The 27,056-nt window shown below is 44.6% G+C and overlaps 1 protein-coding gene across 1 annotated transcript in view; it reads right to left on the reverse strand.

The window, feature by feature from the left end:
* RYR3 (ryanodine receptor 3) overlaps window positions 1–27,056 on the reverse strand; it is a 517,407-nt gene that overhangs the window by 99,156 nt on the left and 391,195 nt on the right. Inside the window, exons 44-52 of the mRNA XM_047736987.1 lie at window positions 22,798–22,978; window positions 21,510–21,615; window positions 18,914–19,034; window positions 13,522–13,691; window positions 10,950–11,170; window positions 8,806–8,896; window positions 7,068–7,208; window positions 5,670–5,833; window positions 3,356–3,434 (exon numbers count right to left, since the gene is read on the reverse strand). Of these exons, the coding sequence (XP_047592943.1) occupies window positions 3,356–3,434; window positions 5,670–5,833; window positions 7,068–7,208; window positions 8,806–8,896; window positions 10,950–11,170; window positions 13,522–13,691; window positions 18,914–19,034; window positions 21,510–21,615; window positions 22,798–22,978 (1,274 nt within the window). The remainder of the gene's footprint in view (window positions 1–3,355; window positions 3,435–5,669; window positions 5,834–7,067; window positions 7,209–8,805; window positions 8,897–10,949; window positions 11,171–13,521; window positions 13,692–18,913; window positions 19,035–21,509; window positions 21,616–22,797; window positions 22,979–27,056) is intronic.

Genomic DNA, 27,056 nt, shown 5'->3' on the forward strand with positions numbered 1-27,056 from the left:
AGCATGTCATGATTACAGGCAAGGATGGAAGTCAAGGCCAAAGGCCAAAGGGGACTGGACCTGTTGCCCACTGCCTAGAGGGGGCCGACCTGATTAGCACTGTGTGCCCGCCCACCCTAGAGCAGAACTGTAGCAAGGCATGTCCCTTGGAGTCATGGAAGTTTAAGAGTTTCAAAATTCATTCAACAAACATCAGTGGAATGCCTGCTACAGTAGGTGCCAGACTCTGTCCCAGGCACTGTGGATACAGAGGTAAGTTAGAGCCCCCAATGGCCATAACCTCACAGCCCAAAGTCTCCTAACTGGTTTTTCTCAATCTCCACCTCTACACGCTTATTAACGTGTCTCTTTCTCAAGCTTCTGTTCCTTCTCCAGAGCACATTCTCCCTGGTAGATGAAATTCAGGCCCATGGTCCACAGGTGGACTAATTTCAAATCAGTATTCCAGCCCAGATGTCTTCCCTAATTTCCAAACTTATTTAAGCTTGGCTTGGATGCCACAGTTACCTCCTCACATGCCTGAAGCAGAACCTTGTATTTCACTCTTCTTTGGGGGGCCCCGTCTTAGTCTCCCTGCATTTCAGTAAATGGCACCAGCGTACACTCACTTTCCAAGCTAGACATGTGGCAATCTTCCTTGACGCCCCCTTCTCTGCACCCTCTCACATGTGTTCAACTTCCCAGACCTGTTCATTTGCCTGCCTCTCCCTAGTTTCCGGGTCAGTGTTTCAGCTCTGGCCACCATCAGCTCTCACCTGGATTACCATAACAGCCTCCAGTCTCACCATCTCTCTGTGGACTCCATTTTCTATGCGACCCTCAGGTGAGATTTATAAAATCACCCGGATCAGGGCACTTTGCTGCGTTAAGATTTTCTGACTCCCAGCTGTCATAATGGTAAAACCCAAACTCCACAGCCTCTAAAGCTATCATGAGATCTTGCTGACTTTCTAGACTCATTTCTCACCCTTCTTCCTCTGCTCTACTCTGTGATCCCACCACATTGAACTATGGTTCTCCAAGGCCACCAAGCACAAACAATCTCTCTCTCTCTCTCTCTCCCTCTCTTTCTCTCTTGTCTCTGCTTGCATCTGCTGCTCCCATGGACCGCAGTGCATTTGTTTCCCTGGGCCTGGATAACGACCCATCCCTCCTCATACGGTACAGATGTCACCAACTCACGGAAGCATTCCTGGACCCTTACTGTTGACTTAGGGACTCCTCTTACAGGTTATGTGCTCTAACCTGGTGCTCCTGACCACTGCTGAGCTAAACAAGCTGTATGATGACTGGCTTCATCTGTTCACTCCACCAGACCGTGAGGCTCTTGCGGGCAGGGGAGAACACTCTTTCCTTTGCTAGATAATCAATGCCCACTAGATAATGGTGAGCAAACGTGTTCCCTTATAAATGTGGAGCTTACGGTCTAGTGGGAGAGGGAGAGAGACTGACCACATACCACATCAGGAGAGGCACAGTTGATAACTGGCATCACTGTGTAATTCTTATAAATATATTAAAGTGCTATAAAAACACTATGAAGGAAATGGGTAGGAGGCTAAGAAGGCCTACATCTGGGAAATCTGGGAAAGGGGTACGTTAGGAATTCACACTGAGATGGGTAGTTGAAGGATGAACTGGTGACTGGCGTTGGCATGTGTGGATGCAGATGGGGACCTGGCTCAGGGTGAGAAGGGGCTCATGGGGAGTGTGTGTGTGTGTGTGTGTGTGTGTGTGTGTGACGGAGACAGAGAGGAACAGACAGAGATACTAAAAGAAGGGGATGTGGCTGGAGGGCAGAGGGAGCGATGGGGCTGGAGATGGCAGCAGAGGCCAGATGAGATAGTGTCTACTGTTAAGCCACATTTAAGATTTTGGCCTTTGTATTAAAAATGGTCAGAAGCTATTGAAGGATTTTAACAAGGAGAAGGATTGGACTGGGAAACAGTGGTAGAATAGGACTCAATTTGCATACTGAAACTAGTACTTGCCAACAGCGTAAAGAACAGAACAGACAAAATGCACGTGGGCAGACTGGTTAGGATGTTATCACCAGCATCTGGGCCAAGGATGACTGTAGCCTGGACTAGAGCCATGGCAGAGAGAGAGACCTACACAAATGTGAGAGGGACTAAGGAGGTAAAATCCACATGGCTTAGTGAGAGACTGGCTGTTGCTCTCAGTTCGTGAAGGTGTCCCTTTCCCCTGATCCCTGGGCTGGCCAAATGGGCGTACTGATCCTTCGAGAGCGGGGGTCAGCAAACTAGAGCAAACTGGCTTGCCCTTCAGCCAAGCACTGTTGTAGAATTAGTTTTTTTTGGGACACAAGCACACTCTTGTGTGTCTCCTCTGCCTACTATTGTGTGGCAACAGCAGAGATGGGTGGTTGTATCAGAGACCGCCTAGCCCACAAAGCCTAAAATGTTTACTATCTCGCCCTTTACAGAAGAAGTGTGCCAAGCCCTGTTCTAGAATCACGAGGCATGAGCTCATTCTACAGTTAACAAGGCTTGTTGTTATCATCAGTCCCAAACAGAAACTGATCAAAGAATAAAGGCAGACCCCAGATCAATACAGAGGCTGAGCCAGTGGATCAAGGTGTCCCTGCTCCAGGGCACACGGCTCCGAGGTAGTTTTCTGTGGCTTCGTAGAGGACCTGGCTTCCTAGTTCTGCACCGGAAGCCGCAGCTGAGCAATGGCCCCAATTCTTCCCTGGCTGCCCACAGGAATCCTGGATGGCTTTGGCACAGGCCTCCCACTTCGCCTGCCAGCATTAAAGGGCTGACAGAGCAATTAAACTCATTAAGCAGCCTGACCTCATGTGGTGAGGAATTTTAAACACCAGATGGACAGGCTGATTAATAAGGGAGTGTCTAGAAATTCTTCCAATGCCTGCCATGGGAAGATAGTGTGTCATCCCTAGAATAAAATTCAGTCTGCTGGCAAAATGCGAGGGCAAGGCTTCAGTTTTATTTCCGCTTTTCCAAGGGTACATTCCAAGAAAAAAACATAATGAAAGCTTCCTGCCCCGCATTACACGTTGACGTCAAAACCACGCAAGCCATGTGCTTGGAGCAAATCCTAGAAAATGCAATGTTTAGAAAGAAGTTAACGGTCCTGGAATCAATCATTTTCTTGAGAAGTACAAAAAGCAATACTGGCCCTTGCTGCTGCCTATTTCTCTAGCCTCCACCAACCCTGGGAAATTGCTGCTCAGTAATAATGAAAGCTCTTGGCACGGCCAGTCCATCACTGAGACAAATCAGGCAGATTTCCAGAATTGGACCCTTTAATGTTATTGGGCTGTTCCCACCCCCCCCCCCCCGACAATTGTCAGTTGGATGATAATCCCTACCTTGTCACAGGCCCATTTATCATGTGAATGCTCTGCATACTTGGTGACGATGTATTCCCATTTTTCAGGCAAGGAGAAACTGTGAAATGAGGAAAAAAAAAAAAAAAAAAAACCACGTTACGACCTCTCCAAGCAATTGAGCTGGATGTATGGTGAAGATGGCCAGCATCAGCAATCCCCAGTCAGAGGTTGGATTGCTGCCCCAAAGCCGAAGCTGGATTCCCAACAGTGAACTTCTGTGTGGAAGGATGGCATGTTCATGCTGGGCCACACACATACACACCCTATCTCATCAGAGGACGTCCCTGCAGGAGCTCAGCTGCACAGGTTACCTCCTTCCAGCTGCTCCAAGTGCCCTTGGCTTCCAGAGACCCACCCTGGCTCCTGGGCCACACCAGTTTAGGTGAGACAGGGAGAATCCCTTTATCCAAAGACCCTACCTGTCACCCCATCACTCCAATCTGGGAATGCCAGAAAGGCATAGATAGAAGAGCAGATATTACAAAATAGTGGCAGTCGTCAACATTTTTGGATGCAGTGACTCATGTTTAAATATTAGAATGTGGTTAGGAGGGCAGACACCTGTTCCTTTGAGAAACAAGTCTTACATTGCACAGAGTCTTATGTGAATAGTCACCAAGAACGGGCATACGACTAGGCCAGTCAGACTCACTGTCCCTGGCATCGAAATCTGAATCTTGAGATGTTTGAGACTAAGGCAGCAAGCTCTTCCAGCTGATTCATCCAATGGAGATCCTACTGGAAGGTTCTTCATTTGGTCACTCTGCCTTGTTTCCTGTCCTTCCTGAGGCCTGGTTAGTCAGCTTTTCTCTAGGTTTTGATACCAAGTCACTGAATCCTTGCAATAAGGTGATTCTCTGCTTAACTTATAGCTCTGGTCACTCATATTACTCAAAGAACCATACTGGTGCCAGAGGTATATGTGAAGAAATCGGAACTCTCAAAATAACGTGGAACCATGAACATCATTAGCAAACAGCTACTCTAGTGTTTATGAAGGCATCCAGGTTACTAATACCATCTGTCATCCTCCAGCACATTTACATTTGCACAAGGTGAAGTTCTCCAAAGTCAACATCTGCCTTCTCTTGGGCCCTAGACTGGTGATTTGCCATGCCCCTTACCTCTTCTTTATGGTAGGTTCAATTTTGTTTCCCTCCCTCCCCTTAGCTCAAGGTTCCAGATGATGGAATATGGACTTAATTTTCCCGAAGATGAATTTTATACATTATCAAAGCTGATAGTCCCTAGGAATGGCTCCTATGATGCCTGTCATATGCGAACTGTTGCCACAAAACACAAGTCCTAGGGGCTCATACAGGAGGTCTTGCTTTCCCTGCTCTATCTAAAGCATTTTTAGAGTTCTTCATTTAAAATGCACCTAGATGGTGCCTGCGTGGCTCAGTTGGTTAAGTGACTGCCTTCGGCTCAGGTCATGCATGATTCTGGAGTCCCGGAATCGAGTCCCGCATTGGGCTCCCTGCTCAGTGGGAAGTCTCCTTCTCCTTCTGACTCTCCCTGCTCTTGTGATCTCTCTCTCATTCTCTCTCTCTCTCAAATAAATAAAATCTTAAAAAATAAAATAGAGATGAAGACTGCATGACCTGCAATACATCGTCATAACCAGGAAAAAACTGTAACAAGTCAAAATTGAGTCTATGTTGCCCAATATTTTATCTGCGGCCTAGCCATTACCAGGGAGGAATGCTGGAGAACCAGAAGGAGGGAGGAAAAGACACTATTATAAGGTTATTCCAAAATTCCAGCAAAATTCCAGCATGGCAAAGAGTGGGTCCAGTCTTTCAAATAAGGACCCCATGCTGTTCTGTACTCATACCCCGAGGTCTTACTGGAATTCAGCTGAGTGTTATTTATAGAGTTGTTTTGATGTACGATGCTATTAGAACAATAGAGGTCTAATTCACAAAGAAAGAAGATTTTGTCAAAAAACTCATTAATAAATTAATTGCATCATTTGTCAGGGCGAGTCTTGCAATGCCTCAGGCGACATTTACTTGTGGAGAACATTCATCTTTTATAATAAGTAAACCACCCCCCAAAAGAAAGCCCAGAACATAATAATACAGTATATAATCAGATATGGATGGATGAGACCTTCAGAAGTTGAGGACAAAATCCAGTGCGTGATGTGACTTGTGGTGTTAAGGGAAATGATCAGCAGTGTTGGCTGGAGGGAAGGAAGGAAAGTTTACATTTCTTGCCACCTTCTGAAAGAGAAACACTGGCCACTGCACGAGATAAAGGACCAGCTAAGAGAGGATTCTGGACTCACTTCATGGTGTTGATGGGTTTGGGGTCAAAGTTGCCATCCGCATCCACTGAGATCTGCTTCTCCAATGTGGCTGAGATTCTGGTGTCTAAATAATCTGGTGGCAGGGCCCCCGCTATAGCACTGAGACAAGGAAGGGCCATTCGGAAAAGGTCTGGGTCATACTTCTGTGAAGAAAGACAAAGGCCGTGTTAGTATAGAGATGAGAAACAGAGCTACCCACGCAGAACCATTCAATAATCAGCTGAAAAAAATTAACATGCTTGCACTTGCCCAGGTTAACCAAAATGGGGAATGTGTAAATCCTTGGATACTTTCTGGGGGAAACTGAGTGATCCTTGCAGGATGAAACGACAACCTGCGAAGCCCTCAAGTCATCATTGCTTTAAGTTGAAAAACCTTAAATTGAGGTTTAAATTGTTATCGCCCAAATAGTTAATTGCAAGTGTATCTAAGGGTTGGAGTGGTCTATAAACTTGTCTGCCATAGAAGGTTATAGAAACTGATCCAACCTGTGACTGGATTGGGCAGAAGCAGCTCTGCAAGTCCCCGCACGAGCTGATATGGGTCTTACGTTGGTATCACCAGCAGAAGCTCAGTATCACATCCACTCTCTCTTGAATGGGGCCCAAAAGAAATTTAAAATAACATGGGGTGAGGAGCAGCTTCTGATCTACTCATACTAGACCAAAGGAACACTGGAATGAAGAAAGTTTAAGTGCAGGTGAACAGCAACTGCAGCTATACACATGCTCCAGACTTCGGTGAGAAGACCAGACCGACTCCTTTCCACCTTTAAAGTCGATGACCTCAGAAATCTAAATAACCTGGGTTAAGGGGAGTGGAGGCAAGTGTGAGAGTCTGAACTTACTTCGCTCAGACTCTGCAGAGGCTTGGGATTCAGAGGCCCACCATTTTCACTCAACTTCCCCCTCAAACAAGTGGCTGTGAAGAACCTTCCCCAGAATGGCACGCGGTCTTCTGAAAAATCCCATGTCTCAACCTCGCAGCAGTTGTTAGGGTTTCTTCTCTATACGTGAACTTGGTAGAGGCTGGCTAACAGGGGCCACACAATGTCAGAAGGAGAGGAGTGGGGTGGCATGTAAGTCAAGACTGAACCTCGGACATATTTTTCTAATTTACTCTGGGAGTCCTTCTGTGAGTCTGGCAAGATCAGCTGTTCTGAGACTTTTCCTCACCTGTGAAATGACGATTAGCAGAGTTCCTGTTCCAGAACATTGGGGGGGGGGGGTAAGGATGGTGTAATATGCTTGTGGAGTAATTGGCACTGTCCCTAGCAGGTGGCAAAGGCGGATAATATTAGCTATCGTTATGCATAGGCATTGATTATTCCCTGGTTATCAAGGCCCTCCCTCTTTGTTTGGGAAGTACTGCCACTACCTTATGGGAAAGGGAGTCAAAAATCCCCCAGAAGAGCTTCTCCGTCAGGTGCAATTCTTCTTCCACAGCTAGCCCGTAGCTCCCCCATCCTGAAGGCAGACAGTAATACTTCCAGCACTGTTCATAGTGATTTGTCAGAAGCTGGGAGGTTGAACAGGATTGTACCAGTGAGTGGGGCAGAGAAGTTCCACAGGCGTCCGCACCATGTAGGGAAGAACAGAATAACAAACAGCCAACATGAGAGTGAAACCAACTGCTGAACCAGCTGCGTGAGCTACAGAGAGGCCCCTGGACACTACTGGGAATGGGCCGTTTTCCTGCCTGATGAGCTCTAGCCTGAGCTGAATCCACCTGTAATTCCTGTGCCTCCTAATACGCCCCTCACAGTTGGAAAATGGAGAGAAACTGTTTCTACTTCCAACGAGAAAAAACCTTCCAGGCCCTTGAAGGTGGGAAGAACGCCTTCTGAGACATTTGTTTACAAATCTAGAAGATTCTCAGTGATGCTGCTATGGGAATGATGGAAGCATGTGGTGGGTCTGAATATTTTCTCTACATTGATTTCTGCCCATGGCTTTCCTTGCTTTTCTCTTGAGCCTTCTGACGGCTCGGCCATGTTACCAGAGTTCCACATGTGGCCAGCAGAGGGCAGAAGTACAGCGCCAATGTTCCCATCCCAGCAGGTGGGATCCACATTCTCTAAGAAAAGTCCTGTTGGTCTAAGACATAAAGGTGAGCTCACTGAATGCTATTGATGCTGCTTCCTCAGGAGCCAGAATCCAGCTGACTGTACAGGCCTGCTGAGGAAGCAATGCCAAGTTGAACTGTGAAAACCATGGTTTTCAGCTAAAACATTTATTGGGATTAAGATTCGAGAGAACAAGCCCTTGGAGGGCAGCGGAATCTCTGCCAATATACAAACTGTTTTCTGCTGGGCACGGAGACAGAGGATGGAACTAAAGGATTCTGGGCATTCTGTTTATCCCAGTAAAGTGCATCTTGGAATCCTTGCTTAGACTATTTCTGAGAAGAAGGAAAAGTTCTGTTAAGTCACCAAGGCAGAATTTTCAGATGTGGCTGGCCACGGCTGACACAATGAACATGCAAATACAGCAGGTGCCTCTTAGGTAAAATATAAAAAACATGGTTCTCTTGGGTGGGCAGCTGATTGTGGTGCACTCCCACTCAGACCCAGATGCTCCCTGTGCTGGTGATAAAACTCTTGTAATGTATGAGAAAATCAAGGAGACAACAGATAGCTCTGTGACTGTACTTTCCATTAGTAAAGGAAAACAGGGATAAGAGTAAAAAACAAAAAAGAGGGACTGTTATAGAGGAAGAAAGAAGGCACTAGACAGTACGGATGGGTTCTGTAAGTTCTTAGGTTCTATACTTGAATGAATAATCACCAAGTCTTCAAAGCTCTGAGATTGAAGATATTCTGAAAACCTAATTAAGGTACAAAGTGCAAAAATCCAAGTCCCCCTCATTAACTTCTACTAACTAACATTTAGTCAGTGGAAAGCAATTAAAGAAAATTGGAGCAGTTAATGATTTACTCTCTGCAACCCAGACAAGAAGGGGTTTGATAGGGTGGGTTCTATCTTGCTAGCCCTCAGCTTAAGAAAGTCACATCCATTTAATGTGTCTTTTGCTCCCCCAGTTGTGAAGACCTCACGTTTTGCAAGGCAAGTCTTCATGCCATGGACGGTGTTTCTGTTAAAGTGAGGAGGTTCACCTTAAGGGGCATTTTGCAGTATTCGTTGAGCTGTGGCACATCAAAAACCAGACGTCGCAGGAGCTGCTGTAACATGGAAGGCCTCAAGTGACTGCAGTGTGAAATAAAAACAGAGAGATCAAGTTAAAAAAATAATAATAAAGGAAGGAAGGGAGGAAGGAAGAATGAAAAAAGAAACACTCATCCATAACCATACACCAGAGCTAAGCCCTGAATACTTAGCTCCTAAAGTAAGATCTTGGGTAAATCACAGCAATGATAACACACTTTAAAAAGGGAGTACAGGGGGCACCTGGGTGGCTCAGTGGGTTAAAGCCACTGCCTTCAGCTCAGGTCATGATCTCAGGGTCCTGGGATCGAGCCCTGTACCGGGCTCTCTGCTCAGCAGAGAGCCTGTTTCCCCCCACCTCTCTGACTGCCTCTCTGCCTACTTGTGATCTCTGTTGAATAAATAAATAAAATCTTAAAAAAAAAAAGTGAGTACAGTTGACCCTTGAACAACATGGCAGTTAGGAGTGCTGACCCCTCTCCCACTCAGCCAAAAATCCATGTATAACTTTACAGGGTGCCTGGGTGGCACCACTGGTTAAGTGTCCAACTCAATTTTGGATCAGGTCATGATCTCAGGGTCATGAGATTGAGCTCCCTGTTAAGCATCCAACTTAATTTTGGATCAGGTCATGATCTCAGGGTCATGAGATTGAGCTCCCTGTTAAGCATCCAACTTAATTTTGGATCAGGTCATGATCTCAGGGTCATGAGATTGAGCTCCCTGTCAGACTCCGTGCTCAGTGGGAGTCTGCTTGAGATTCTCTCTATACCTTAGTGCCCCCCCCCCAACTCTCCCTCTCAAATAAATAAATCTTAAAAAAAAAAAAATCTATGTATAACTTTTGACTCCCTCCAAAACTTTACTAATAGTCCACTGGTGACTGGAAGCCTCACCAATAATGTAAACAATTAACACCCATTTTCTATTACATGTATCATGCACTGTGTTCTTATAATAAAGGAAGCTAAAGAAAAATATTAACAAAAATCATAAGGAAGAGAAAATACAGTTAGAGTACTGTATTTATTGAAAAAAATCCACATACAAGTGGACCCGCACCATTCAAACCTCTGTTATTCAAGGGTAAACTGTATAGTTAAAACATAGAAAGAGGAAATGTGTGGTTAATGAATTGAAATACCTAAGGTAAAGTCTCATCACTGGGTGACGAGAGGTTGTAGGGCCTGTGCACACTCAAAATGTAATCATTATGTACAAAGAATATAAAAGAAAGAAGGTGCAGTGGATTTTATAGCCATCTCTAAGGGCCAGCTTTCCCTTTGACTTTGCAAAGGATGAAGCTGGATCTGACCAGTACATAGGTGGAATCCGAGGCCACCTACTGGTATGATCAGAAGGGAATTGAGGCCTTCTGAGCTACTTATCCTGAAATCCTCACTATTGGAATCATGTCTTTAGGTTAAGGCTCTGTCTTCAAAAAAAACTTAAACAGGCAAACGCAGTAGCTAATTAGAGAATAATTTCTCAAATTATCAAAGAGCTCACGGCCTTGGTAGGTGATGCAAGTAAACTCTAAGAGAAAGGCGAGATAAGCAACATTGATTTAGCTTTTAGTTGTAGACTGCCAAACCTTTTAAAAACCAGTAGCACCTCCAAGTTCTCTGCCCAGAAAAGTGCCTGTACACACACATATAATTTAGAAGTATGTTCAGCTCAAGACCGCCTGAATTCCATCCACAGATGGGTAAGGAAGAAGCTGTGGAGGAAAAACTTGCTTCTGGATCTATCTTAAGAACCAAAACAAGAGCTCTTCATCTGAACACTGAATACTTGCCTAAAAGACAATCTCATTTTCTGGTCCATGGAGACTCAGGGCAAGAGCCTGAGCTGTGTCCCCCATTTCTCCACAGTGAGAGATGAACTCAAGGGAGAGGGGATCAGAAAGCTTGTGGCAAGGGGGTGGGGAGGGACAGAGCATATCCTTCGAGGAGATGACTGAGAAAGTGGTGGGTGTATGGCTAAGGCCTGAAAGCTTCCTCAGACTGGATTTGCCAGTTTTTCAATTACACAATTAAATGTAGCGGACAGGGAAGCATCCAGGCAGGTGAAAAACTCGGGTGGGGGTACTTACTTGCAAATGGCGAGCAAACATTCTTCTATGGTGTCCCTCTGAGCTTTGGTGAGGGAACGTCCCTTGGAAAGCCGGTATATGGTCTGCAGTGTAGAATCGATGAGAGATGTGTAGTGCTCCGTTCCGGCAAAGAGCGGGGCGCATCTTGTGAGGAGTGGGAGCACGGCGGAACATAAGTACCTATTTAGGGCAAGCGCAGCCTCTGTGGTGCTCAGGGAAACCTGGGAAAGGGGATTGGGACACTGGTTAATCTCCCTGGGAAAGACTGAGCAAAGCTTACCCGGAGTTCGGAGCTCCCATCTAGCAGGTGGGACAGCTTACTCACAACAGCGTCTCACAGCCACAGGGTGAACAACTTTCTACCTTGTCAGCAGACCCACTTCTCTTTGGCATTTTCAATGAGAAAATACAAAGTCAGGTTAAAAGTAAAAACAAACAGAAGGAATGCAAAGGCTGGCTGGCCCTAACTCATTCCACAACCATCTGTTTCCCTTGAAGATGGATTCTAAAACCTATTAACATCAGCTGATGACCAGTCTAACCTACCACGTCTGCAAAGGCGAGCTGCAAGCTACTGTATTATTATTCTGTTTCCGCTCTCTTTTCTCACCTTATGGAGACTCAATAGTTGTCCTCTTGTGATTTTGAGATTAGTAAGTGGTTACTGGCCAAAAAAGTCATCAAACCACTGGTTTTGTGACAGTTTTAGTGACAGAAAGTGGAGATCTGACCCCCGTCACTTAAATTATAAGCTTTGTGAGCCATTCACGAGCTGATGAATGGCATGAGGTAGAGGTCACTAAAGGGAACCTAACTTTACTTGGGAAAAGGGTACACGGAATAGAAACTTGGGACCCGCTCTAAAACTCTGCTGTAATCTTCACTCACAGGGTCCTTTCTCATTCATTTAGACAGGCTAGATACAAGGATTGCTCTCTTAGTGACACTTAGTCAAAGCATTCTCAGCCACCATCTTGGAAAACTGAAGAACTTCGAACTTGAGATCCACAAAGATGAAATCTTTTCCTAGCATGTCCTATGATGATCACAGCCGTTAGATCTATAACACATTTTCTATAACCTATAAAGTGATAAACTGTTTCAAGCTGTACACATTTCTGGGTATTCCTATTAATAATCAAAAGTCTGTCTTTGGGAAGATTCAGTAATCAGACTGAAAGAAATAACACATCTTTCACATTTATCATTTTGACAGAGTTGTCACAATGGGGAAGGACAGAGCTTTGATTTCCAGTGGCTTAAAGGTTTTCCAAGGAGAATGCATGTACCGAGGAACTGCATGCTTAACTTCTTGAGCTGCAGATGGTGCTTAGACAAGGTTGTGATTGGAACACCAAATGGTAACACAGCATTTGCCATTTATTTGCTCTATTAAAAAAATCGAATGATCAGATCAGGAACCTTGAGAATGTCTCACAAGTTAAAATAATTACTGTTTTTTAAATCAAGGAATTTATAGAAAAACTCAAAACAAAAATAGCTGTGGAATCATTGTTTTAATTATCCAAAGGGACCATATGCCCTTGACACTTTCATGGATATGCCATTTCTTATTCCCATGCCACAGATAGGAATGGTGCTCCCATTCAGATTGCGGCTTGTATAGCTTTCCCATTGCTGGGTGACCCCATGCATTTGTGAGTAACCCATTCAGGTGGAATCCATCCCAGTTAAGATACCATCTAGCTGATCACCCACCGCAGAGCTCAGACTGCTATCTCTGTTAGACGCTAGGGGGAGCCTTTGAGAGACTTTACTACTGATTAAGAAGACCTGCTTCTTCTGGCTCTCTAAAAGCAACCTTACACCGGCAATATGTTTTTAGACTCATGCTGATTGAATTATTCTTTTCTCTTTAGACCCAGCCCTCCTGGTGCTCTGTTCCTGACTTGGGGCATCATGCATCTTTCGTTTAAACTCTTGGGGCCTCCTATCTTGATGTCTGTGGATGCTGGATTCTTCACCCTTGATTTTCAAGCTTGAGTTTGCCCTTAACCTCTGGTCTTGACCTTTTCATGCCCAACACTCCAAAACTGCTTGACTTGGAAACTATCTTCCCGGCGATCAGTGCATAAAACTTGAGGAAGGAGAGTGGGAGAAGTATTTCCAGCCTCTAATTTTGCCAATCAGCCTTTTTCATAAGCAATAAGCCCTGGTTCTCAACTGAGGAAGATATTGTCCTCAGGGGACATTTGATGAGATCTAGAATTGGTTTTATAGGCGGTGCTACTGATCTCTAGTGGGCAGAGGCCAGGGATGGTGCTAACTATCTTAAAATGCCCAGGATGTGCCCCCACAACCAACAGTGCCAAGGCTGAGAAACTTGTAACAGAGGAACCTGGATTGAACATTTGAGGTCAAGTTTACCTACATTTAAGTCTCTGGCACAACAAATGAAGATCTTCCATTTCTTGGTTCCTCTCTTTTCTCACCCTTTAAAGCAGCCTGCTAACATGTAATCAATGAGTAGACAGAAAACATTCATTTTGAAATCCAATGTCCCCAATGTACAATGACAGAAAAATATTTTTTTCTTATTTTAGCCACTTACTGTATCTAGAGAGGCAGAGGCTCTTAAGTCAGGTAAAAATCCAACCTCTAGCAAGTGGAGCAGAAATGTTTGATCCTTGATGCCATAAACACGATCCAAGAAAAGCACCATGGGTGCCTTGTGGTCAGGGCAGAAGTTAGCTGCCATATCTGGCTCACTGATGGACCCATCTGAAAGACACAGAGAATGTCACATCCCCTCTTCTATCTCCACAGTCTCAAAGGCAACACGGAGCGTGTCTGTCTATGCCTTGTTATCCTAACAAGCAATAGGAATACGATATTGTGCTGGAACCAACTGATACTGCCTTGGGAAAGCTGGCTGTTTACATTTCCGGAATTTTTTTGCGCCAGCTGTTAGACATACTCACTATTAAAAACTAAAATTTCTGATCAAGTCAATTATATTTAGGAAGGTGACAAATACTCAAAACTTTTCACCTCCTAAAGGTCTTACTATAAACTATACTCTTGAGGTCATTTCCATCTATTTTATTTGCATGTTGGAAATATAATACAATGGTGTGCCATGTGCATTCTCTTTCCAACTCCATGGCTCAGGGACACATATTGATAGCATGCAATGGACCATGGTGAGAGGACTTACATCACAGAAATGGGCAAATGCTGGGAAACAGGGCTTGAGCTTTTGCTTTGTTGACTGAAGACACAAGAAAGGAAGGGAGAAAATGTAAGGTAGATGAAATTTAAGAGTGTGTCTTGTTTGTAGCCATCACATCATAAATAGTGCAAAACTGAGGAACTACCCTCTTCGTATTTGGAAACTATTACCTGATATAGGTGAAACTGAGAACAGCTCATCCAGTAATTCTAATCTTATTTTGATCAAAAAAGTTCAAAGACAAAGTGAGGAATACCACGAAGAAAACAAAAACTTCTTGACTTGGAGAATAAAGACAGGAGTTTGAAAGAGGACACAAAAGAAAAACAGTCTACCTCTTAATGTTACATTAACATCAAAAATGAGGGAAAAGAGCCCCTAAGCGATCAAGCTAAGAAAGAGCATTTTTACATACTGTACTTCAGAAGTCACCCTGAGAGCCATGAAGGTTCAGTGCTCTCCAGCCCAGAGCCCCATTCAGCTCAGGGATCAGGCAGGGGAGGGCTCTGGCCTAGGAAGAAAGCAAGAAGGGAAGGGATCCTTCTGAAAGGAAGCTGCTTGCCTCTTCTTTCCTGGACACCAGGGGGAGCCAGATCTGAACAGCTAGAGCTGAATGCATCTCACACCCACCTTGTGTTCTAGGGAACATTACTTTTGTTTAATTTATTTTTTTCCCATTCATTTGTTTGTTCATCCATTTATTTTCAGTAGGTCCCAATGCGGGGCTCGAACTCACAAGTCTAAAATTAAGACTTGAGATAAGATCAAGAGTTGGGACACCCAACTGACTCAGCCACCCAGATGCTCCTGAGAAACATTATTTCTGTAAGATGTTTAGTGCTCAGAAGTTTGGGAAATACTAAGTTCAACATCTGCTTTATCATATGATTTTTCAAAGGTTCTATAGTCTCAATGTTCTTCATGATAAATGTGTTATTTTTGAGACTGACGTCACTAAGATTGAGTAGGAGATCTCAGCCTTTGTCTCCCACAAAGATCAGTAATTAGACAGCTATCCAAGAACAAAAACACCCCTGGGAGAGGCCAGGAGTCTACCTGAGAAACTTGAGCAACACAGTGGAACAAAAACCCCAAGAAAACTGCATAAAAAGGTAAGGATGCCTTTTGCTGGCCTCATCCCCGTTCAGTGCCAACCAAGGAGGAACTCCTCAGCTAGAAAGAGCTCTCTTCACTGGGAAAGGAGAATGGGGTGAACAATCACCTCCTCTAGCCTTTCAGGGCACCACATAAAGGACACCCTTCAGGTTCACCCCACCTGGAGACCAGTGAAGTGGAGATGTCTCAGGACAAGAAAGAGGGGCAATGGCTATCTGTTCCAGCTATGCAGGGGAGCCACTGTGGCTTTCAGTAACCTGCTCTGCAGAGGACCCCAGCAGCTCTCGCCATGGAAGAAACCAACAGCCAGCATAGCCACCATGAAACCCTGGCAGATTCTCAGGTTTTGTGTTTGCAGATGCCCAGCCCCCTGGGTCTCTTCCCACTCCCATCTCCCTCACTGCCAGAACCCAGGATCTGCACTGGCAAAGAGTCCTGGACTCTGCAGCTGTGTGAGTTCAAGATGTCAGCGAGACCCTTGTGGCTGCTACCTGGCATTATGCACCCTTGGGAAGACTTCATCACTGGCTTCTGTTGCCATGTACACACCCAGGGTGAGATCCTGCAGCCATGGGCATGCACGCTGACATGCAGGGTCCCACAGCTGCTTGTGGCCTAGCCCTGGCCTTGCCTCGGGTCTGTGGCCTGCACTGCTGTGCTCATTTTGTCACTAGCACCTGCAACTATGAACTTGCCTCCCACTGGCCTGGGTCTTGTCATTGGCATCCACTGCGGTACACTCGTGTAAGACCCTGCGGCCACAGGTATGCATGCCAATAGCCAGGGTGTACACAGGTACTAGTGAACCCACAGAGTTTGCCCTGATCCTTGCTGCTGGCCCTGGCTCCTGTCACTCCACGTGTGCCTGCACTTGGCCAATGCCACTACACAGGCACCGGTGGCTGGTCCCTGCAGTGGAGTGGGTATATACCACCAGCTCCAGCTACCACCACTGCCTGACCTCGTTCCTAGTTGTGAGATGTGGACTTACTGCTGAGGACCCCAGCAGCCCTTGCAGCTACTGAGGATTCCTGCAGCGCCTGCCAAGGACCACATAATTGTCAATGTGGTGGACCCCAGTGGCCTGAGTTGCTAAAACATCAGATGCCTGCCCCCATACCCAAAGCCAATACCCAGCCCTGTACTTGGTGCCCTGTCCCACTGTATCTGGGCTCACAGCATGCTTTAATATGCGCCCTCCCAAGCCCCTGCTGCCCGAGGGTGAAGGTCTTTCCTTACCAAAGTCGGTCCTTTAAGTCTGGAAGAGGTGACTGCTTCTTCCAGTGTGCAGGTAGCTATGTGAGGCTGTAGGTATCACATAGAAGAAAGGAAACAGGACACCACAAAGAGAAGACAGTAACCTTCTAGTCATTGACCCCAAAGAAATGGAGATACATGAACTACTTGACAAAGAATTCAAAATAATTATTCTCAAGATGCTCAGAGAGCTACAACATAGAAAAACAATGAAATGAAAATGAATTCAGGAAAATACAAGAAGAAAATGAAGCAGAACACATAAAAAAACAGATAAAAATTTTGCAACTGAAGAATACAATGACCGAATGAAAGAATTCATTGTTCAGAGCACTTCAGCAGGACACTGGACCAAGCAGAAGGATCAGGGAGCTCAAGGAAAGATCATTTGACATTATCCAGTAAGAGGAACAAAAAGAAAAAAAGAATGAAAAGGAATGAAGAAAGCCTATGCGATTTATGGGACAGCATTAAGAGAAACAATCTACATCACTGGAGTCCCACAAGGAGAAGAGAGGGGAAAGTAGAAAGCTTATTTAAGTATAGTTGAGAAGTTCCCAAAACTGAGGAGATCTTTGATATCCAAGTTCATCAGCCTAATAGGTTATCCCCAAACCTACAGAATGGGAGAAAATATTTGCTAACCATGTCTATGACAAGGAGTTAATGTCCAAAATATATGAGGAACTCATACAACTCAAATGCAAAAGATGCCAAATAATCCAATTAAAAATGTGCAGAAGACATAAATAGACATTTTCCCAAAGAAGACATCCAGATGGCCAACAGACACAGGAAGAGATGCTCACATCACTCAGCCTCAAGAAATACAAGTCAAAACTACAGTGAGAGACCACCTTACACCTGTCAGAATGGCTATTATCAAAAAGACAAGGAAGAGCAGCTGCTGGCAAGGATGTGGAGAAAAGGGAACCCATGTGCACTGTTGGTAGGAACATAAATTGGCGCAGGGGCTATGGAAAACGGTACGAAGATTCCTCAACAAAATAAAAAAACAGAATTGCCACATGATCCAGCAATTCCACTTCTGAGTAGATACTCAAAGGAAATGAAATCACCCTCTCTAAGAGATACCCGCACCCATATGCTCACTGCAATACTATTCACAGTAGCGGACACGGCAACAGTCTGAGTGTCCGTTGATGGGGGAATGGATGAAAAATTGTGAACGAACACACACACACACACACACACACACACACACACACACAGGAATATTATTCAGCCATAAGAGAGAAGGAAATCTTGCCATCTGCAATAATACAGATGGACCTTGAGAACATTATGCTAAGTGAAGTTAGTCAGAGAAAGACCAATACTGTATGGTCTCAATCATATGTATGATCTCAAAACACGGAAATTATATAGAAATATAGAGTAGATCGCTGGTTACCAAGGGTGAGGGGAGGTGGGAGAAATGGGCAGATGCCGGTCAAAGGGCACAAACTTTTGATTCAAAGATGCGTAATTCGGGGATCTAATGTACAACATAGTGATCACAGTAAACAGTACCGTATCATATCCTTGAAAGTTTCTGTGAAGGAGATTAAAGGTTCTCAATATAATAACAACAGAAAAGACAGTTATGCAAGGTCAAGGATGTGTTAATTAAATTTACTGTGGTAAACATTTGCAAAATATATATACACACATACATAAATATATATATATTTTTTACTCCAAACTTCTTAACACATACACGAATTAGTATTTTTTCCAAAAATTTTTCCTTGGAACACCAGTTTGGGAAACACCATAACCGTCAGAGTCATGTTATCTTTTCAATTCCTCCACCTGCCAGGAAGAAATTGCTTGGAGAGCAGATGGAGGGAACTGGAGAAACTGAATGATTTTTGGAAAGTGTAAGTTTGGGAAAGCTGACACTGATGATTGCATCCAAGTAGCACTGAGGAAAAACTCTTTCTACCCATGGCCAGGAGGTCCATGGGACCGTGGCAGAAGGGAGCCTAAGTTAGGTCCTATCCATCTGCTGCCTTACCTGGCTGCACAATCTGGGGACACTGAGGCAAAGGAGGAGGAGGACTGAGGTGAGGGCATTCATTTGTCCCATTCCATCAGCCTCCTTCCAGAGGGTTAGTGCGTTCAGATGACTGTGAGGTCTATAATGGCCCTGTCTAACGGATGTAGGATGCAGGAGCCTCGGACACAGGGAAGCAGAGGAGAGAGCAGCCAGCTGGAGCCAGGAGGAGAGAACCCCTCGGTTCCAGAAAAAGAGCAAGACCTTCCCCAGTGCTGCTTGCCCCACAAGTAGGAGCCTGGAAGGACAGACAAACCATGGATCTGGTAGACAGGCCTGCCCCTGAGTGAGTGGCCCCCCTGGGAGCCAGCAGACTCAGCCTTCAGCTGCTTCTCTTACCTTTGTTTAGGGATGGCAGCTTCAAGGGGATGCTGATGATGCCGACCAGGTCCTCAGTGGGGACCAGGGAGCGTAGGATTGACCTGATCCGGATGGCTTCTCCCTTTCCTGTCTGGATAAGCTGCAATGCAGGGTTGGAGAATGAGATTAAGGGGGTTCCCACACCTCTTCCCCACCCCACATCCAAACCTCCGGTAGCGACATTGTTCTTAAGGCTGGGTGCACTTCTGTACTTCCCTGCCACAGACACTTATGGTCATGGGGCAAAAGGGAGCTTTCTCTGGACTTCCCACAATATGCTATGAGGGAGTAACTCTGACCAAGGTGGTCATCTGACTCCTGTGCTGTGATGATAATGGTCAGGCAGTTATGGGATCAAGTCTCTGCAGTAAAGTGGTGGGGGCTGCTGGGGCTGCTCAGTGCCACTGCAATCCCAGGAGCCCTCCGTGGCCACGATGGAAGCGTTGACCCTGTGGCCACAATTCTCAACTTCAGAATTCAGTGAAACAGAGAAATGACTGATGAATTTTGTTTCCTGAAAGTCTGATTAATGCTTGGCCTGCAGCTGGGCAAGAGGGATTTGGATGTCATAGAGGATGTGAGCATCTCAGTGGAGTTACCCGGAGATGGAGAACCTGATGCCTTCAACCACGAAGGGGCCAAAGAGCATGTACAGGTGCACCCTGCCCCCCCGAACATGGGGGACATGGGGGGCATGGGGGACATGGGGGCAGTGGGTTATGAGCCCAGGCTGCAGTGTGCCCCTGTCAGCTGGAAGATGTGCTGGGACAGGGTTCTTGGAGGGCCCATGGGAACAATGCCTCTGCACTTAGCCTACTGCCACCTCCCATTCCTGTGGGTAAAGGGGAGGCTGCCAGTGATGATGGCACCTACAGTCCCACTACCACTTACAGAATAGGGGCCCAAGGGATGGGTGCTGAGAAGGGGTATGTGTAAAGTGTTGAAACAGAGGGGCAGTAAGGAAGGAAGGACATCCTTCCCAGATGGGGCTCTCTGACGGGCTTAGCAGTCCCCTGAGGGGGGTCTTCCTGAGAATAAGCCAGTTGCTTTCGGAAGTAATAACAGGTGATCAGGGGAGCTGACACCTGTCCCATCCTGCTCCCAGACTGCAGAACACCCCAGTATTTCCCTTGTTCCCTTTCAAGCTTCTTTTATTTGTTTAAAGGCACAGAAATGCCTTTATGAAGATAGGCCTCGTGGATAAGGTTGGTTTATCACATAGTAGGAACCAGAACCTTCAGTTAAGAATTCTGATCAGGCTCCCCTATCAAGATTTAAACTTTCTTCCATCCACAGTACTTTTAACCTAGATGCTACCATATTATAATCGTCTCCCTAAACTCATGTACATGGATTTGCAAATGGGCTAGATTGTGTTTTAGGCAAACCCATGACATACTGGAAGAAAGATAAGAGTGGATGCTTTCGTGCAGTGTCCTAACCTACAGGTTATAACCAATTAGTGGTTGTAAAATCACATTGGTGCGTGGTGACTTGCATTCAAAAGCATGAAATAGATTAGTGCAGAATGGCAAATATTAGAGCACAGTGTCTGCAGTAAGGGTAAATTTTGCTCCTGGAATATATGTATACTAGGCGGTAACGGAAGGTATTATTTCTTACCATAGCTAAAACAATTTTTTCATCAAAAAGTTTGAAAGCCACTACTTGAATGCGTCCTGTCTTTGGTTAATATTCTTAAAAATACAACATATCTACTGCTTACTTGTCAGTGACCAAATACACAATCTCATCAAGATCAGATACCACTGTTTCTATCAACCCAATCTGCACCGCAAGCACTTTTCGGGGAGACACCTTGGAATAATCCAAATGCAATGAGCAGGCCCGAGAGGCAGGCAGACACCAGAGCCTCAAATGAGCAAATCAAACAGTTCTTTGAAAGAATTACCAAGTACATTTTGTAATTAAAAAATTTTTAAACATTTTCCATTTTGATAGAAAAAGCAATTATTTCCTCCCTTATGACTTGAGGGCTTCTGTGAAATAAAGTCCCTCTCTTTCTGCCCCAAACAGAGGTGAAAAGGGAAGAGGAAGAATACAAATTTTTAGGTTAAAACTGGAGGCCTGAGAAGCATGCCTTAAAAACAGAACTATCTTTTCCCAGATGCCTGCAAAGCTTATCTCTGGAAAAAAATCAAACATGAACCATGGAGAGAGATCACCATTCTGGTGTCTCATACCACAGGCATTGAGAAAAGAGGATTTTTCATGTGGAGTATCCTAGTGGCCAGAGTCAAGAATCAAGTTGGTCACATTCTGACTGTATTGAAGGATATGGAAACATAATTTTTAGGAGCTTCTGAGATAGAATATGTGGGGGATATGTCCAACTAGCACCACAGAGAAATCACACACACAGGGACTTGCTCAGGAGACATTTTTTTAGGTTGCAGAATCAGCTACAAGAGACGGAAACAACTTTTGATGTTAGCTGGAAGGAACTGAGAGAAAGGCGCATTAGCAAATGCCAGAGACTGAAGAAGAAATTACATTCAGGGAACCTACAGTGCTCTTCACTCAAGCCCCTCAAAGTTGCCCTCTGGGAACTCACGTGCATTTCAGGCGCACAGCGGCCCAGGAGATCTATAAGAGCTGAATAAAAAGACATAATGGCGTTGCCCATGTGCACAATCTCTTCATCTTCACTGTCCTCCATGCTGCGGAGAGAGAACCAACATGGCAGAGATGTGAGGAAGTCTGGCAGGTGCGGCTATGTTATTAGACAGGAGCGGCTTGAATGGAAACACTCTGATCATCCTGAGCACCACACAGCCTCTCCCTGGAACACCTCCTCTCCCAACAAGGTGGTTCTAATCAGTAAGCTCAAAGGACCCAAATATTTGTCTATGGTATTCCTAGGGTCCTCTGAATACTGCCTGAATACTGCCATGAGCTGCTTGCAGTCCATACGTACCCAGGGAGCGGCACAGGAATCCCCAAAGCTCCTACCAACCACTCATTCCGTTTCCCTTCCCAAATGTACATGGAAAGCATATGAGACAAGAAGTCAAGAGGTAAGTCCATGCCCTCGCTCTATTGCTAACAAGCTATGTGACCTCAGCCTTGGTTTTTTCTCATGTACCATGAGGAAGATTATGTTTTGGGTTCTTTCTAGTTCTACCAGATCACCTACCAGAATGAATAACCAAAAACAAAGCAAAACAAAACAAAAACCCCATCTGGCTTGAGTTGCCCTCGTTGGGCCATACCCATTCTCTAGATTCTGGGGTCTAATCTAGAGGCTATGATAAAGCCAAGGGAGCTGGGCATAATCACCAACTACATCCTGAATCTTGAGATACCGGGATTATTGATGCTGTGGTTTTTCACACCTTGCAGCCCTCTTTTTAACCTAAGGAATTAAAGCAAAACACTTTCAGAAGAGAAAGTAGAGGGTATTACCTCTTTTTAAAAGCAAGGTAAGAGAGGAGGCACTGAGGTTTAAATTCTGAAGGGAATGGGCTGAAGTGAGACTGTGGCCCTAACCTTGGTCAGTCCAGCCTTTAGCTCCTGGAGCTTCCTTCTGTAGTTCTGCCATAGGGAGGTGTGGTGGTGGCTGAAAGAGCTTGCAGAGTCTTGATCTGCCTGTTGGTGTAGGAGTTGAATAGGAGAAGTGCAAAGGGGTGAAGGGGATCCTGATCACTAGGCTTACTGGGACAGTCAAAACAGCCGTACGCTTGACAAAGTGATTTAAAATGTTTTAACTACAGCTAAAGAACCTGTGCTCTCCCCACCGGGGGGAAGTTACTGACATGACACTTCCTGAATAACCCAGGTACTGACCCTCTTTGGGAGCTCACCAGCTATACCAGAGCCACCAGGCAATTCCATTCACTTACACTTCTCTCTTGTATCCCTGAGAGGGGAGGTCGAGGGCTGGGTTCTCAGAGATCTTAATGGCGCCCTGCATGGCTGCCAATAGACCGTTTCCTCCTTCACCTCGCAGGGCTGGGCCGAAGCACTCCGGGCGTCTGATGAGCAGCTTGACCACGACACTAGCATTTTCTTCCACACTTTCACCTAAGTGAAAAGGGGCATTATTTCCTTTTTATTGGAATGGACAACCCCAGACTTTATTTCTAATCGACGAGGTTGGGAGAACAGTACTGGCTTGAGCTCGTCATCACTCATTTGTTAAGTTAGGAGGTAATACTGATAGAGAGGTGAGATTTGATAAATTAAGTCTAGACCTGCTTTTTGAAGTATTAATGTTAACCAACACAGAACAGAATCTTACTTTTAAGTTCAGGGTTTTGTGCTGTGATTATTTCACAAATTTAGATGCTCAGAAAGTGAGACATGTACTACCGAGTCTTCCCCAGATTACTGATTCAGTCACGGGTGACTCAGAGGACAGAGAACTTGACATCTTTGTTAACTCCACGAGAGGCTGCTAAAACATATCTCCTTCCTTCCCTGAGAAGAGGTAAAATGGTAATTCGAGCTGATGTTCTCAGTTATATTAACATCTGAGGAAACAACGTGTCAGCCCCCCAAATGCCTTCTCAGAGTCTAAACATGTACCTCAAAACAACCAAGTTTGTGTGAATGGACATCAGGGCATTTCTGACATTATTTATCCAGATAATTTACTTGGTAACGATGTCTTGGTTGTTCCTAAGTATATCTCTGGGAAGCTGAAGGTTGGAGAATTGCATTCTGCTGGTATATCTCTTTGGAAGAACATGGACAACTAAGACAGGGCTCATTTCCCAAAGCAGTGATGAAGCAATGGAACTGGGAACAGTCAGGGAGGGGGAGCCAGTGCCTCTCAGAGAAAATACTTGTCACTGAAAGCAGTTTTACAGCTTGTTCAAACAACTTCATGAAACACATTTTCTGTCTCAGATGAAATCTTAATTTGTGTTGAGAATTTATCCCTGGGCTAAGACTCTGAGAAAAGACTTTTTTGATGTTGTGTATTGGATGAAGGCTGACGAAAATTTTTTTCTACAAGATCATCAGATATCCTTGGAGGACTAAGCTTACAGAGGTTGCATCTTGATGTACTGCTGTCGTAATTATTTATTCTTGCCTAAAATGACTTCACATCTTAGCAGGCTAACACAATAACCATGTATTATCTCATCGTTTCTGTAGGTCAGGAATTTGGGAGTAACTATGTGAGGTGGTCCTGGCATGGGGTCTCCCATGAGGACACCGTCAAAATGTCGGCTAGTACCACAGTCTTAGGAAGGAGTGACTCGGCATGAAGTAGCGGCTTCCTTGCGTGTGTGCGCATGCATACACACACACACACACAAAGCTGTTGGCAGGAGGCTTCAGTTCCTCACCATGTGACCTCTCCATGGGCTGCCAGAGTATTCTCACAACACACCAGCTGGCTTCCCACAGAGCAAATGATCCGAGAGAATGAGGTAGAAGCTGTAATGCCTTTTACAACCTTGTTGCATTCTGTCACTTCTGCCATACCCTATTCATTAGAAATGACTCACTGAGTCCAGCTCACACTCCAAGGGAGATGAATCTATCTTTTGGAGGGAGATGCTACTGAAGAATTTATAGACATATTTTAAAACCATCACAGGAGTTAAGCTCTTTTTAATGAAAACTTCTACGAATCAACTTAGAAGTGGTGTAAGTAGAGCGGTAGGATAGGAACCCAGAAACCTTGGCTTCTCTTCCAGCTTTTTAGCAAATCACTATGTAGGCAAGCATGGTGCACTGCCTCCCTGGGTCTCACTTGCCTTACTGAGGTACTCAGGCACCTTCTGGTTTCTTAGAGTCTATTAGTCTAACCCACATGCAGAAATGTCTTCCATTATGTCCAGAGAATCAGAAGGGCTGAGCCTGCTGCCCCAGTGTTTGAAATCAACTTACACTCAGCTCTCACATGAACTCACACTTGAACACACTTGATGTGACTCATGGCTCTGGAAAGCCCACCCTATATCACAGCTATAGTCCTGGCCTTGAGCTTGGCCTGCTGACATCCTTTTTTGCCACCCAACTGCCTGCATTTCAAGTAAAATTCAAGATTATAAATACATACCATGTAAGTTTTAGCACTGTGTAACTAGATTCAGAAAATATTTCACTCAACTGAATTTGAATAGCCCACTGGCATGCACTTACTGTCTTAAAACTCAATTCTTTAAAAGACTAAAATTTTTATGAAGAAGCTCTTCTCCAAGTTTCATCTAATATATAAAACAGAATGTTTTTATGAAACCAGAATCCACATGAAGAAAATTCTCAGGAGATGCAAAAAGGCTAAAATAATCACAGTGACGGTATGGTGGAAAGAATCAATGTAAGAGAGAAACCAACGTTCTGCAATTTGAGGAAGATAAAATGATGATGCTAAGTCCTAGGGCCATGCTTTCCTATGTCAGTCAACCACTGGTCAAACCTAGCATTGATACTTGACTTAATCACAGGAGGGACAGTTAAAGAAAAGCACGAGGAGAATCTATGTATTTGAGAGTAAATAATCTCTCAAATATTTATGGACATAACTCAAAGTTCACTACTTCCAAATGTTGTTGGCCTCTAAAACTTTAATCCATGCTCCCAGTTGTCACTTTTCATTATAATAATGAAGCTAAAACTTGGAAATTTTAAGTGTCGAAAACGGACAAACTGCCTCCAATCCTGTTTTTCAAGCTTATTTAAATACCATACTGTGATTCTTGCGGTTCTCGGGATGGAGACACTTATGGGTCAGCTGTGGTCTTTATCAGGACGCTGCCATTAGCCTAGCTCTTCCCACAATGATCAGTATCATGAATTTGATGGGGCATGGACCACAAGATACAAAAGAATTTGAAAAACTACTGAGTTCTATACTGAGTTTGCCATTGAAATTCATTTGCTAAGTTAACCTTATTTTACCTGAGATCTCAGATCTTCAGATCTGAGCTAATTGGGTGAGCGGTTACAACTGACCCAGGGAGCCATCCTTTGATTACTGAATTGTGGACGTCTGTGGGGGATGCAGAGTGCACCCTGCAAGAGGAGGGACCTGGAGTGCAACCATTGCTGCTAATTGGAGAGAGGGCAAAGGAAGAGAATTTCCAAAGGCTGCACAAGGTAGAGAAGTAGAGAAGACGGCATAATTAGGGGAGAGAGAGAACATTCTTTTCTTAATTACCTGTAGCTTGGCAAGACAGACTGCCAAACAAACCTGCTATAGGGAAGCTGAATACTGACCTTGAGGGCATTTTTCAAGGGAGAGAGAGATCTGAGGTAAACTAGTTTTGCCCAAGGGCTTAGAACAATGTTTTGCTTGAGTTCCAAAATGAATAATGAGCTTAATAAGAGTGTGAGGGTTCTCAGGGCCTTTCTTCAAAGGCTCTCAACACTGTCTTAACATTACTATCTTCTTTCAACATTCCTGACAAGTTGAATGGAAGTGGCAATGATTCTCCCTGTTTTACCCTGAAGCAGTCATTCTCAATTAGTCGTGATGCAATGATTTTACTTTCAGCCCATCAATTTTCTTACTTTAAATGTTCTGACTACAGTCCCTGTTTCAAGTTCCCTTGCCTGGAATGTTTTCTTTCTTCCCATTACCTTCATATAAACCCTTGACCTAGGTAGCTCCACTTCACCCTTGGAAGCCCTAGAGGATAAGGTCTTCCCAAACACCTTGCACTCTTCCTTTAATCACTGAGTGGTTTGTATCTCTGTTTTTCTCACCAAACTATTTAATAAGAACAGTGCCTGTGTCCACATTATCTAACCCTGTATGCTCAAGCATCTTATTACCATCTGACACATCATAGGCATTCAAAAAAACTTTGAATAAATGAATAGACTCCATTGAATAAATGAATAGATTCAAGGCAGATATCTGAAATGACAAGATAGAGAGCTGAGGGAGACTATCCATTACCAGATCATTACCAGATCAGCTATCAGCCTTTGTTTATAAGAGCCTGGGCTGTACATTTCCTCAGATTTCAGTCTTAAGGAAAAGAACATAATCCCCAATCAAGTCTTGGTGCGGTAAGAATGAATACTGGAGCAAATGCCCAGCAAAAAGGCATATAGAACGTCTTAATTTACAGAATAACAATGTAGGGGTGATGGCCAGGACCCAAAATCTTTTTTTGGTAAAAGCCAACTTTCAAAT

Source organism: Lutra lutra, chromosome 7 (genome assembly GCF_902655055.1).
Source record: "Lutra lutra chromosome 7, mLutLut1.2, whole genome shotgun sequence".
Lineage (NCBI taxonomy): Eukaryota > Metazoa > Chordata > Mammalia > Carnivora > Mustelidae > Lutra > Lutra lutra.